Source organism: Mytilus trossulus, chromosome 1 (assembly GCF_036588685.1).
Source record: "Mytilus trossulus isolate FHL-02 chromosome 1, PNRI_Mtr1.1.1.hap1, whole genome shotgun sequence".
NCBI classification, from domain to species: domain Eukaryota; kingdom Metazoa; phylum Mollusca; class Bivalvia; order Mytilida; family Mytilidae; genus Mytilus; species Mytilus trossulus.
In genome coordinates, this window is record NC_086373.1 from 42,458,468 (window position 1) to 42,473,830 (window position 15,363).

Genomic DNA, 15,363 nt, shown 5'->3' on the forward strand with positions numbered 1-15,363 from the left:
TTTTAAAATAAAGACTGATTAAATCGATATGCTCTTATTTGCTCCTTGAAAGTAGGTTTCAGCGGAATCGTAAACTGATAAAAGAGACAAAAATTATGAATTTTATATTTGAGAAGCAGACAGTGTTAGTAGTCATGGTGGTATTTATTTCAGTTCCACATTTTTTAACTGTAAATGCCTTTCTTTGCTGACCTCTATAATAATGTATGATGGTTTTGAAGTATAGATGCTAGGTAATTAAGTTGTTAATCGTCTTAATAACGTGAATCTTTTATTGGTCTTTGACAACTATTACTTTTACTGTTTAATTTGTTTTTGGTAAGAACCATTTGACGAGGCTTGGTACTTATACTGCATAAAACCTGTCATTGTTTTATTATGTTGGGGTCAGTTTTAACATTTTTGTCTTTCATTTCCTTATAATTTTCTTTGTTGATAGTTATCAAAAGTACCAGGATTATAATTTTATACGCCAGACGCGCGTTTCGTCTACATAAGACTCATCAGTGACGCTCAGATCAAAATAGTTAAAAAGCCAAACAAATACAAAGTTGAAGAGCATTGAGGACCCAAAATTCCAAAAAGTTGTGCCAAATACGGCTAAGGTAATCTACTCCTGGGGTAAGAAAATCCTTAGTTTTTCGAATAAATCAAAGTTTTGTAAACAGAAAATTTATAAAAATGATCATATAATTGATATTCATGTCAACACCGAAGTGCTGACTACTGGGCTGGTGATACCCTCGGGGACGAAACGTCCACCAGCAGTGGCATCGACCCAGTGGTGTAAATAGTTATCAAAAGTACCAGGATTATAATTTTATACGCCAGACGCGCGTTTCGTCTACATAAGACTCATCAGTGACGCTCAGATCAAAATAGTTAAAAAGCCAAACAAATACAAAGTTGAAGAGCATTGAGGACCCAAAATTCCAAAACATTGTGCCAGATACGGCTAAGGTAATCTACTCCTGGGGTAAGAAAATCCTTAGTTTTTCGAATAATTCAAAGTTTTGTAAACAGAAAATTTATAAAAATGACGACATATTTCTTTGTTTTTATAGGGATTAAGATTATAGGAAAATGTTGCCCTCCTATTTTTGACCTTTTGACCTACGATGTTTGTTTGTTCAGTTCACACATCGTTGTCAATATAATGCAATTGGATGCGACTGCCATACAAGTGAGAGGTTTAGCTTTCTATAAAACCAGTTTTAATTGCTCGTTTTCTACGTAAAAAAAATACTGAATCCAGGCCAGGAGTATGACAATTGTTATCAGTTCGTTTTATGTGGTTGATCGTTTGACTGCTATTTGATTTTCCGTTTTGAATTTTCCTCGGAGCTCCTTTATATTTGTTATTTTACTTTTTAATTAATATCCAAAGTCTTTACACTTTTATATTTCGTGGAGTGATCTGAATCTCGAGTTTACGGTGGGTAGGTAAAATCTCGATCCGGTTCCAAAGAAGGAAATCATGCTCCGTGGAAATCGGATCCACATTACACCTACACACCTACTAACAAATTTGTCATTAATTTCTCTTCCGGTTTCAGACCCCTCCATGGATTGCATAATACTATAACCGATAAGAACAATTATTTATGAGAAAAAATAACCGGATAATTTGCTCATGGTTACGGTCACGGTCATTGGCTAATATGTGCATATAATATAAACCAATATGAGATCCCGTGTAAGAGACTAAGAACCTGACTGCTGACTAGAGACAATCGGATACACCCCACTCCTATGTCTCTATTGAGCTTTAATTACAGATCAACTATTTCAAGCTGATGTTTTTTTTTATCTCACTTATATGATATACATACTAGAACGCATTTATGCCAAGTTAATACACGAATACGCTTGAATTCTATTCCTTCTGGACCAAATACTGATAATGAAATAGTAAACTTGCTAGATAAACGCCATTACAAACTAAACCAATTCCATAGAATGTTAGCTTCAAGATCGGCATCTAAATCGGATGAATGGACTCATTTTAAAGCGAGCAAGATGATCTCTAGGTTATTAAAACGAGCCCCATATTAATACCTTTTAAGGATTCAAACATTTTGAATCTAGCAAGAACTTTCATTAGGTGGAATAATTCAAAGATGTTATTTGCTATTTTGTGTGGAAGGGGGAAGGGTAAGGGTTGAGAACAATCTTTTTTCTTATTGATATGTATTTTTCATCTGGCAAGCATTCGTTTTGGAATTATCTACTGAGCCTTGAAATTCCGAAGTCGCAAATTCAAGTTTGACATATGTTGTTGGAACTAATGTTATCGTCATTGATGGGCAAACGTTTAGGTGAAACGCCATCTTAGTCACTATATAGACAAGGTGGAGATTACTTAAGCTTGTCATATCTTAAATACAAAATCAAAAAGTAAAATTAGTTATCTAAAGTAAGTTTATTTAAGCTATACGAAAGCTTTATTAGGCGTTATTGAGTAAATTAGACAGCTGTATGTGTCGACATTGGGGAAGAAAAAAGTATGTATTTTGTAGTGTGCTGATGATATTGTACTGTTAGCAAATATTAAAAAAAATATTTTACAAAACCTCTTGGATGAGTTATATAATTGGTGTTTCATTATAGATACTAGGATTGAGATATAAATTTGTACCAGACCCGCGTTTCATCTACAAAAGACTCATCACTGACGCTCGAATAAAAAAAATGTTAAAAAGGTCAAACAAAGTACGAAGTTGAAGAGCATTTAGGACCAAAAACAATTAAGGTAATCTATTCCTGAGGTAAAACAGTTTTAGTATTTCAAACATAACAGTTTAATGAACTTGAATTGGTTGACTTTTGCATTATTCCTAATACAAGTATGGCAAAAATGTTCGATAAATATATTGATGAATGGATAAGCATATAATGATAATTGAATAAAAAAGATGTGATTTTATTATCAATAGGACTTTTCTTTCCTAAGGAGTAAATGACATCGGAAGAAACAATAAACTAAATACATTACATGCCAATATTTCATCTATACGATTACAATGTTCATTTTTTTTACACCGATGTCCCTCTTCTAGTAATCTATGGTGTACTTATTTTACACAAACTTTATGATTTGCTACAATATGTTTCTTCATACTGATGTGAACTTGAATTTAACCCCTTACCTGGAGATAGATTGTGCATGTACTAGAATGTCAATATTGAAAATGAAACAAGGGTGAACCATTTAGTTGACTGATTCGAAAAAAAAACAATACCTAAATTCTCAAACATTCCCCAATCAATGTGATTAAGGTTACATGCATGAATCAACGCAAGATTACCCATTTCTTTGCCGCATTGATATATCGCCAAAAAAATTAATGTGTATTTTTTATCGTTGTTGCTGAATATTCTGAATCAAATATTTTGTCCTCGATCATCACTGGAGAGTCATCAAAATTGTTACCGTTTATGATAATACTATAATTAGATCGATTACTCTGCTGGTGAATTGTTAGTACCTAGAATAATAATCAGCCTTGTATCCTAGTTCGTGAACATTTGCTGTTACAAAATTTTGGAAATATTTTCAAAAAGGAATTCATCTCCCTCATCACATGCTCTCATTCTATGTCCGGATTTGGTTACGCTGTTGGTCCTTTTTGGTTTGATCTGTTTTTCAACATTTTATTTGTATAAGATTTTGGATATTCAAATATTTAGCATTGAACATCACTGATGAGACAATTGTTATCGAAATGCGCATCTAGTGCTTTAAAATTGGTACCGTATATGTTATCACATACACTAGAGAAAACTCAAAACGAATGAGGGTGGTCTATTGTTTTTCTGTATCTCAAAGTTCCAGTGAAACATTTATCACCAAGCTTTAATCTTGATAAAACAAATCTATGAATAATTCAGATAATTCGGGTGAACTGTAAAAAATATATAAGAGAAAACTTCCAAGACACTGACAATCTATGAACAAACTGATAGAAAATTACTGTTTTTGGGAATACTACCTTTCTAAGTCTAGACAAAAGTTGCACTAAATGTAGTGCATTTATACATGCACTTTAAGAGTTCATTTAACACACGTACGTAGCTATTGATAATATTTGCATGTGTATAACATGGATAAGTGTCATCTGAAATGATTGTGTGTGAATCATTGCCTGTACATCAAAGATTTTGTCGGAATAGATTGCATAATGTTTGAATAGTAAGGATTTGAGAAATTTGAGTATTGTTAGCTTTATTTGTATCTAATGCCAAAAAAGCAAGTAACCATGCATTAATGTTATAGATAAATACTGTTATCCGAATCCTGACAGCTTTGAGTACCGATAATATATCCCTCTTCTATAAATCAATTGACTTTTTTGACTTCTTAATTTTTCTCAAACATTTACACGATAATTGTCGTTGCTTTGATAAAATATATAGCTGACTGACCCAGTGCTAATCATTTCAACCAATCAATTACTGAATTAGAATAAAACACATGTTCTTCCTTGTTCCAAAAAGTATATAAAGAAATTCAGCACACCAAGTGAAATATAATACAATCATGTATGGTTCTTCAACATTTTGGTTTACTTGTATGATACTATATTTCCATGTAGTAGAGAGCAGTCATTTTCGTGGGGGCTTTATATCATGGAAGCCAGCTGAAAATAATCAGGTAAAATTCAAAACTTTTCATAAATCATATGAATATAACAATTCATAGCATAATTAAAATTTTATATTAAAAATTCAACTGTTCTTACAATTTAAGTTTAACGTCATAGCCATAAAATTAACGTTATGTTTTACAAGCAGTTGTTGGATAAGTCTAGTCGAAGGATGTTCAACCTGGATGATGTTGACTACAGCTAGTTTTGAATTTTGGATCCTCAATGACTGCGAGCTCAATGCTCTTCAACTTTGTACTTTTTGGGGCTTTATAACTTTTTTGATCTGAGCGTAACTGATAAGTCTTATGTAGACGAAACGCGCGTTTGACGTATTAAATTGTTATCCTGATACCTTTGATAACTGTTTCCAACACCAAAAAAATAACGTGTTAGATAATTGTGTTATTAGGTTGTTCATGTGTTGAATAATTGTGTCATTCAGTTGTTCACCGTTAAATAATCAAGTCATTAAGTTGCAATCAACACGATTTATTATTTTTTTAAGAAAAAGAAAACAAACGCGTGTGTTTATTTTTATATCAATGTGTAAAAGTTTAAAATAACAGTTCGATATCTATACGTTCTATTTATAGTTAAAAATATGAACAGATTTATTGACACATTGCAGATTGAGATTAACTACAGAGTGGCTTTCCAAAGAAGTACGTATAGCCACATGTGCGACGAAAACATAATAGACAACGGAACCTTAATCTCTGGCGAAGGGACTCTACAGTGTCTAAAGGGATGCAAGGGATCAATAACTACTATGTCATATTACTGCACTGACTTTAGTGACACTGAAAAATGGACAACGGGTACCAACAGCATAAAATACAACCTTCCTACATCTAGTGACAACCTATACCAATTTGGGTTAGTGTTTGTAATTGGGGGAGAAAAGGGAAGATAAAAAGGATTAAATACTTTTTGGACAGAAAAGAAAAAAATATCAGAAAAGCCCGATATACAAATCAAAAATGCTGTTCAAGAGATAGAAAATGAGTCATAGGCGTTAATCAATTATTTGTTTGCCATTAGTTTTTTGATTTTATTATGTATTCACTAGATACAAACTTGAGGTGCTTCGAAAAAATAAATTAGTCACATTTAAATATAGTTAAATAAAACATTGTTAAGTGTATTTACCATTAAATATTTAGTGAACCTTATTTTTTTCTCTCATTTTAATCAGCCTAAATAATGTTACCGAAGAGGTCGTTACTTGGAAAGCTAAAATTGTTAGCAAAAATTCACTCAAGCTCAATTGCAAATTTAACATCAATGTTTAATCTTCCCGATCGTAATGATGTGAATTCAAGTAACATTGAAAATATTTGAAATTGTTTCAACAATATTTATTTTTTGAAAGTTTTACAAGCTGTTGTTGGATAACTCTAGTCGAAGGAGGTTCAACCTGGATGATGCGGACTACAGCAGATCTGAACAAACGAAAAGACACTGGGAAAATAAACTCCTCTCCAATCTCTGCAATGCAACCTATTGTCAGATTCAATTATGGATGTGACTATACATTGAAAATACCCGGTATGTAAACATGTCTCAAACAAAGTACCGGTTTAACACTAGATAATTTTGCTTTTCATAGAAACGTTGGATATCTGAACACTAACAGATGTTTTTTCCATCGGTTCACTATTATTTTCTTCCATGAAAAATCTAAAATGTTTCTATTTTTTTTGCAATTTACAAATTTGATCAATTTTAAAATAGCATAATTAGAGGAAAAGGCACAGTTCATAAGTCTAATTAATAGGGATACATGGTTGAAGATGATCAGATTAGGAACAGTAAAAAGATAACACACTCTAAAACGAAAAACGAAAAAAAATAAGAACCCCATTGACACGTGTTAATAACGCGGGTTCTGCGAGCTACTCGCTCGTTTTTGTCCCAATCTCTACATAAGGAAGGCTGAGAGTCTGTGATAAATGGTCAAGTCTGTACAGAGAATGACTTAATTACAGGTTGGTCTAAAAAGTGCAAGAAAGATGACTACATGTATTTGGAAGGTATTTTAGCTAATTGCGGGTTATTACTTGACTACGATCGAAAATAGCAACGTATATAAACTTATTACAGACGACTGAAGTCTTCCTGTCACTTGAAGAAAACACATAACGTGATCCCAAATGCTATATAAATAAAACTATATGATATTTCATAAACTGAACCATTTGTCAAAAATATTGACGAACAAGGGAATCTCCTTACATTAGACGTAATATTTTTTGAAATCCAAAACATAATTTTATTCAATATACTGAAAAAGAGCAACAATTACATAACAATACATTTTGTTTATAGTTTCTGATGATGATGGTGATGTTATACGTTGTCGGTGGTCTACAAAAACTCCAAATGATGAATGTGGTGGAGTATGTCAGGCACTCAATGGTTCTCATTTAGATGAGGTAATATATTATTGCATAGCAATATAATATCTCCCACAGAAAGTAACCAAAAGTTAGCGTGCAATATATTGCAATATTGCACTAGTGCTATAAATCTTCAAAATTCATGACGTCATCAACGACAAAATCTTAGCTTAAACCAATTTTTACTTTCAAATATTATATCGCTATACAATAAAAGGGTTATTGTATGAATATTGGGGAATATTGTCCCTCGTAGAACATATATTGCACTCGCAAGCTCGTGCAATATAAAATCCTACTGGGGACAATATTCCCCAATATTCATGCAATAACCCTATATTGTTGAACATATGCTTTTTATATTTTGCAAAATAAAGTAGGAACCAGAAAATATTAATAACAATAATTCAAACAGAAAAATATATTTTTTTCAAGACCAGAAATCACCAATATTTTCACGGATTTTAGAATTCTAGCATTTGCCAGTTCTATTGTGAGAAAACCGCAGTTTTGACGCTTAAAGGATTATTCAATCCATAAGGACAATTAAAAGCCTGTGGTTAAACTAGTCAATTGTATACCACAGTCATTGCTGAATTCGATGAGCAAATAAGACCGACAAGCAATTTCTGAATCGTTTTAACTGAGAAACGGAAGTGTAAGAACATAGTGACTTTGTTTTGTTCCCTACATCTATAAAACTTGCATAAACTGTAGGCTTAAATTCATTGTGTGGCTTACCAACTACAATAACTTATGTGTACGTGTTGTTATGCCTAGTTAACTTTCCTTTTCTCCATATAATGAGAAAATTGAAAAGATCATATGCACCGAACTTGGATTGTTCAATATGTATGATTTTGTTTTAGAGCTCTTGTGTATTGAGCTATAACGCAACAAGCTCATTGGGTTGGTACGCAGTAGCATTGCAAATCGAAGACTTTCAGAAGTCTTCCGATACAGTTCCTCTCAGCAGTGTTCCATTGCAGTTTTTGGTTGTCGTTGCCAGATCAAGCGAATCGTGTGCCTCCAGACCAGTTTTACCGCCCAATATAATAACTGACGGTTCGATTCATCACATCCCTGTCAACACTATATTTAATGAGTCGATTCTTGCTAGAAGTGGTGGGGAAACATTAAGGTAAGACGGACATTTAAGAAATAGTTTGATTAATATGACAGGTTGTCAGTTTATCAGTTTAAAAAGTAGCGGCCGATATCATATTTATTTTAGTTTTGATACAATGATAATTTTAACGTTTATTTAAGATGATCGCATTATATTTACTAATGACAGGAATATGTATTTTTACAATTTTAAATTATCTGTTGATATTGTTTAACTTCTGTTCATTGGCTGTTCATGATTAAAAATATTTGTAGGAATAATTTTTATCAAACTAGATTTAATTTTTTTTCTGGTGTTTGCAACACAGAACAATACGAATAAATGTGTCAGAATAAATTTTGTTCAAAATTATTTCTAGATTCTTTTTATATAGTTGCGATACTTACTAAATGAGTAAAGGAAAGTCTGTGTACGAATATTTTTTTGTCGTTTTAGTTTTGAGAAATCAAATTCGAAAATGTTGTCAATTCTGACACAGGTTGATTCTTAATAAAAAAAAACATGCAAGTTTTCATTTTCAATTTTCAGACAAAAAACAACTGCAATGCATTTAGTCTTTGGTATCAAGTTCTTTTATTCAAGTGACAATCTAGTAATAGCAAGTGAGAATCAAATTGCAAAGCGCTAAATTTAGAAATTCTACGTTAATTGTGCACATAATAATTTCTTAACTATTTATCGTTCCTTTCCTTGAAAAAACTTCTTTAGAATCATTCTTTATTAGAATACTGTATCGGTTTATCAATTCAAAAATTTTATTACAGTTATAACAGGCACTTATTAACGTCCCTTTAATTTGTAAATGCCAGGGTTCATCCCTTGTTAAAAGAAAATACAGACAAGCCGTTTTGGATGCTTTAAAATACTTTATGTAAATAATATCCTAAATGTTTATTTTATTTACTCCATGTGATTAGAGTAACAGCAATTGACACTGTTTCTCCCATTGGAATGATCAAATCTGAATTATTTTCATATGGAACGTCTGGAAGAGAATGGTTTGTGACTGTCACCTGGAAACCAACGAAAAACCAGATAGGCACCCATCTGTTTTGTTTTACAGCGGTTGATAATATGGGGTATGCCTTTTTTTGTCATTTTGACCCAGTACTAATTTTATGATGAACAATCAATGATGAAGTATATATTAAAAAAATACGAATTAAAATAACAATGGACACGAAAATACTTGTTATTTAAAAATCAATTGCGTATTAATTTCAACCGTCTCTTTAATCTTTTGTTTTCAACAAACTTCTGTTCCCTAATTTAATGTAGCATATCATTTATCTAAATCAGTTGTTAATGAGACGAAACTTCCAATCTTATTTCACTTTCTTTTTCAGTCAATCATCCGATCAAACATGTGCTACACTTGTAGTTGACGACCATGTGGTTAGTCAGGTGACTGAAAATCCTGGGTCTGACGCTGTGGTTGTTCTAAATCCAAGTTGCAGTGCTTTTAAAACTCCTGAAAGTAAGATTATTGTGCAAAAAGTCTTCCAAATAATTGTATTTAGATTTTGAAAAGATGACTTAATTATACATGTTATTTAAAAAATAATTTTATACATAACACCCGTTATTAGCGTTTTCTTTATTATCTTCGACTTTCTCTTAAATAATAATTGTATTCCTTTTACAATTAGTTCAAGTAGTTCACCTCATTTGTATTTTTTTTACAGTACAAATTGATGAATGCAAAACTTATTTTGAAACTGAGTTTTAAATACAGTATTGAAAATGTGGAATGTTAGAGACACGTTATATCCACGCTTATAATGTTGTCGAAAATTTGATTCCTGTCGCATTGATTAATTAAATAAGATTAGAATATTAGATTTAAGACGTACACTTGCATTAATGAAGTGTATTTTTTGTCTTTTCTGAGGACTATATACATTAAACATACTAATATGAGGAAGGCGCTACCTTAAATGCCAGCTTTATAATGTCCTAGATATTGATTGGTTGTTGGTGGTTTAACGTTCAGTGGCAAATATTTCATGCATGTTCAGAACGAATGTCCAAGGCTACAATAACGTTTTGTTTATATCTAAAATAAAATTATAAGTTCAGATGGAAAATGCTATTTTTCTTGAAAAAAATATTCTGATTCCCAAATTGATGAATAAAAAAGCATAGGACAAAAAAATATTTTGAATCCAGATCTTTGCCAAAAATGATTTTATCTTTCAGATATGCAAATTAAATTTAACTTTTATATATCTAAAAACATAAAAACTTCCCAAACCGCACATGTCAGTCTGTACACAGTATTTTTTAGGTGATAATAAGACTGTATTTGCCAATTTGTTATGATAAACCTTAATACTAGTGTTAAATTTTGACTAAATAATTTTAAATGATAGCGCTGAAGGGCTTCGGTAAAAAAAAATCTGACTGAATAAAAACATTTGTATTTCTGATCATCTTCAGTTTGTGAGTTCTACATCAATATCTGACATGTACTATTTAATTCAGAGTCAGTTTTATGTCATTTCTTGCATATATTTTTTTTGTTACATGTACATAATGTAGCTTACTTTTCAAGTTCTTATATGATAGCAAAAAAAAATTGAGAATGGAAATGGGAAATACAAGCATGTTAAAAAAAAACACATTTGGTTTCAGACAATAACTTGAGTTAAGTAAATGGAATTCCATGAAATTTTACCAGGAGGTTCATACACAAAACTCAAAAGGAAGATAAGAATTGATTTTGGGGTTATAGTACATTATTGGAGGTATTTTTATTTTTATATTTTGGGTTTTTCTTCCAAAAATTACCTTATTTACATCAATTATACTCATCTAGTACAGATTTGGCAGGAGATGCACTCAAAATATGGTGTTTTAAACATTTTATCTGTAGTCTGTGCATTTTTCCTATGATGTACATGTACTTCTTGATAATGTTGATGTGAGTATCATGATAAAGAAAATATATTTGGTAACCGTAAGTATATATTCACAATTGACATGCACCAGAGCGAGAAAAGGATCATCTTTCCCTTTAATTCCAAAATGGACATGATTTTTTCTCTCTCACAGAAACACATGAGTTATTTGGTAAATAAAACATTTGTCAATGTTTGAAACTTTCAGTAATAAAAATTCAGTTTAGCTTGTTTGAATGTTTCACTGATTGTGTGAAAATTTTAACAGCAATGTACAAAACACTTGAATAAATTTCATTATCTGCAGAATTATTGATAACTTTCCTCACAATAAATTCACAAGGACATAGAACTAACACATTGTCTATGCTATTCTGATCTGAGTTTTATACATACATATACTGGCATGGCTGTGCTGTTTCAAGTTGTCTTCTTTTTCTGTTTCCTAAGAAGTATTTGTTTAACCTGTTCAGTCACTATAAAGTGTTACAATTCTTATTTAGACGCAACACATAAATAGTGACCAAAAAGGTTCTGCTTTCACATGAGAGGAGCTAGAAAAAATTAAATGTACACATTTTCAATAGTTAGTAGGACTTACTATCATATGGAATTAAGGAGATATGTACATGTAGTTCGAGACTTCTGCTGAATGGAAATATGTGGGTCTACCTGTGCCTGTTTTCAAATTAGTCCATATTGATCTAAAGGATCTTAGATTAAAATATGTTTGATTTCAACTGACATAAAAAAAAAATGGTGTTATTTATATGCTCAATATACATCTGCAGTCGTATCAGGCTGTGCATGGCAAAGCATTTTATTGCCTTTAGGTTTGCACTTTTTTTGGTCATGAAAATAAATTTGCTAACATGAGAATACCCTAATTTTACCTAAATTGTCAGTTTTTTTTAACAAACTTTTTTTTATGTACCAGACAAAAGTTTATTCTGTGCTTATTTTGTAGACTTCCCTTGTTTACAATAGAGTTATACCAATTTAATTTTGAGTCCATGTACAGTCATTGAAAAATTAGTTTGAAATAACATCCAAACAATCCATGATCCTGTAATGAGACAGGAACCCAAATTCCATACATCTTTACATGTATGGTTAATTTCAAATCCTTTAAACTGGGATATAAAAAGAGATTTTGTTTTATTTCATGCTGTAACTATTATTTTTGGAAGAAAAGGATGTTCATGGTAACACATTTAATTTGCTCATTTTATTGGAACCCAATTGAACCTTTCCATAGATTCACCTGGTAGTTAGTTACCTGTCCATTTTAACTTTTTGCAGTTCTTTTGTCCCATTGAACAAATACAACAGGTATTGTTCTCTGTATAGTTTATAGTCACTCAGACCTTTAAATTTCTTCTAAGAGAAATCTATCACTTATTAATTAATGTACCAGAGTAAAAAGATGATAATAAGATAATTTCACATGGTGAAACAAAACTTGTAAGTTTTTTTGCAGGTATTTTTTGTTGAATAGGTGCAATTTGGTTACTGAGTACAATTTTTGTACTGTGATGTTATATCATAAGTGTGTATTGCTAAATAGGTTGAAATGTGAACCTGATAGTGATATAGTCATAAAGTACTTGGTAGAGTGAAAATGTTTTGATCAGGGATAAACTGATGCATAAAATATGCAGGCGACTGCTGCAGCTTGAATTTTAAAGGATGTAGCCCACATTCTTCCAAGTAACATGCCCTATATACACATCATGGTTTATTCTCGTGGGTTATCATAATAACTCCATCTTCCCATAAAATCCAATTTTGGACAATATTGAAGCATACAATATATACAGTAGTCAGTTCTAAATGTACTACTCAGACTCAAGTCTCCTTTTATGATTAAACTTAGAGAGAGAAAACAAAACAGTTTCCATTTCCTGGGACTGTATAAGGTTTGACATAATCAATGAAAAGATGTCTTGAGAGTTTGCTATTTAGAAAGTACAGAATAAGAAGATTGTGAATTATTTGAATGTTTTAACTTTTGTTAAGTTTTGAATTAGTCTGTGGACTACCAAAGGATCCAGAGGGAGACCCTTTTCTTTAGGGAAAAAATGATGATTATATAGGGAATAACTGAAGCATGACTTGAGCGCACCGTCAGACCCCCCCCCCTTTTTATGAAAAATGCTGGATTCGCCATTGACTACATGAATAACCGTGATCACATTCAACTGTATAATTATCACTGTTCCTTGGTGTGGGGAATAATGATATGTGGCAGATGAACATAAAAGGAGTCATGGTCAACCAGTGCACCGGAGTTTACCCCGAATGCCCGACATGGTCAATTTGTAAAAAGAAATGCGAAATATATTGCTTGCAGAGTTTTTTTTCTGTGTTCCCATGGCTGGACGGAACTTTTACGCTAAATATGTTTTCGTAAACTATGATTTTGTGACTTTTTAATGAAGTACCTGTGATTATTTAGGACAGTTAATTTGCTTTGACCTCACTGATAATGGAATGTTGAAGCAGACGAAACATGGCGTCGGATGTTGTTGTCATTACTTCGGTAATTTCCGTGGTACAATAAAATTTAAATAAGCTACACAAGTAGCCAACATTTCTGAATTCTTGTTTTTGCAAACAAATAAAAATTCATGTCGTATTTAACATCGAATTTGTTCCGTTCTGCCCCGTTTTTACAAGATCGCGATTAAACGAGAATTTTGGCAGCCATTAAAAAAAAAAATCGTACGAGATTTAACGAGAGTGACGAAACTTTTCAGATGGGTCGTCTAGCAAGAGTTATCGTTCTTTGTCCCAAAACGATGCTTCTACCATAAGTGCCAGCATAGCTGGCATATTAAACTATGCATGTAATGTTATATCAAAAAATGGTTTTGACTGTTAACTAAGATATTGCAGCGCACATTTTTGTTATGTTATTGGAAAACCGACGGGAAATTTAATTCCAAAATGCCAATTTTATACATCAATTCTATATTTCTATCTTTAAATTGTCAATAGATCTTCAAATGATTTTTATTGGATTTATTTTGGATTTATTTTGATTATAGAAGTACGTACTAAATGCATCCAAGCAGTAGCAGCCGTCCCACCATTGTTTTACCTGGAGTCTAGTTGCCCATCACATTTTATTCAATGTAACGAACTTGGAATTGGATATATTATGCCATGTGCTCCTGGAACTGAGTGGTGCCAGCAAAAATTGACATGTGATCGAGTAGGATCTTGTAAGACTTAATTTGTATACTAGGTATGTAATTTGTTTTGTCGGGTAACATTCGATCTGTCTTGTTTCACATCACAAAGAATTTCTAAAACAAACTAAAATGCTGTAAGCAAGGAAAGATTCATGTAAATATAAAAGAGGGGCGAAAGATACCAGATAGACAGTCAAACTCATAGATAGAAAATAAACTGACAACGTCATGGCTAAAAAAAAAAAAAGAAACAGACAAATCAAAACAGTTAGAAACCCAATTCAAAAATTCGATTTGTACAAGAAGCCTATAATTCCGAACCATGTTTAAGGCGACAGTAAATATATTCAATTTCATATTTTAGTTATTTTATCTTCAATCATTTTTAACTCAAAAGTACTACAGTTCATTTTGTTGAATTTCAGACAGCAACACTGTTGGCAAATTTTGAAGGGAAGGGGTCAAAAATAAAATCCACAACTTTTACAATTGTGTGCACATTGTCTAGTAAAGTTAACGAACTGATGGCATTAAGAGAACAGAAGCTTATATATTCAAGCAAAAATTGAACGAATTAAAGCTAAGATACCTAAGTCTTTAACATGATTAATATGATTCATTTTTACAGCATCAACACAATTATATTGATGATTTTCTTTATTCTTTTTCAAGGACTTAGAGGACTTCACAAGTATATTCAGATTTTATTTACCTTCCGATTTTTTTGGCATATCATTGACATGTCTAATAAAATATTATTAGACAGAACACTAGATTAGTGTGTGCGTTTTTTCACATTGTTTCCTAACATAACAATTAAATTATTTTCTACCACTTCACAGAGTTAATTTCTTCTTATGATATGTTTTTTATTTGAATTTATAACTCCAATGAATATATTTAGTCATTGATTTGTCTTATTTTCCTATCAGACTTTTGTATGATCTTAGTTTAACAAATTTATTGTATTTAAACTGTACCGTATAATAAATGTATTTTTTTTGTTGAGTGCCTATAATTGTTTGCTAAATAATTTTATATCAATAAAATGAATGAGAAAATTTTATGCTTATTTGGTGAACACTCCTT

General features: G+C 31.6%; 1 protein-coding gene across 1 annotated transcript; it reads left to right on the forward strand.

Annotated features, from left to right (window-relative positions):
- The first annotated feature begins 4,545 nt into the window (after positions 1–4,545).
- On the forward strand, positions 4,546–15,176 carry LOC134708140 (integrin beta-like protein C). Its single transcript, XM_063568456.1, has 9 exons — positions 4,546–4,654; positions 5,278–5,525; positions 6,022–6,197; positions 6,978–7,084; positions 7,918–8,189; positions 9,095–9,256; positions 9,524–9,654; positions 14,128–14,327; positions 14,947–15,176. Exons 1-8 carry the CDS (start codon positions 4,574–4,576, stop codon positions 14,313–14,315), a joined length of 1,365 nt encoding a protein of 454 aa, XP_063424526.1. The 5' UTR covers positions 4,546–4,573; the 3' UTR covers positions 14,316–14,327; positions 14,947–15,176.
- The last annotated feature ends 187 nt before the right edge of the window (positions 15,177–15,363 follow it).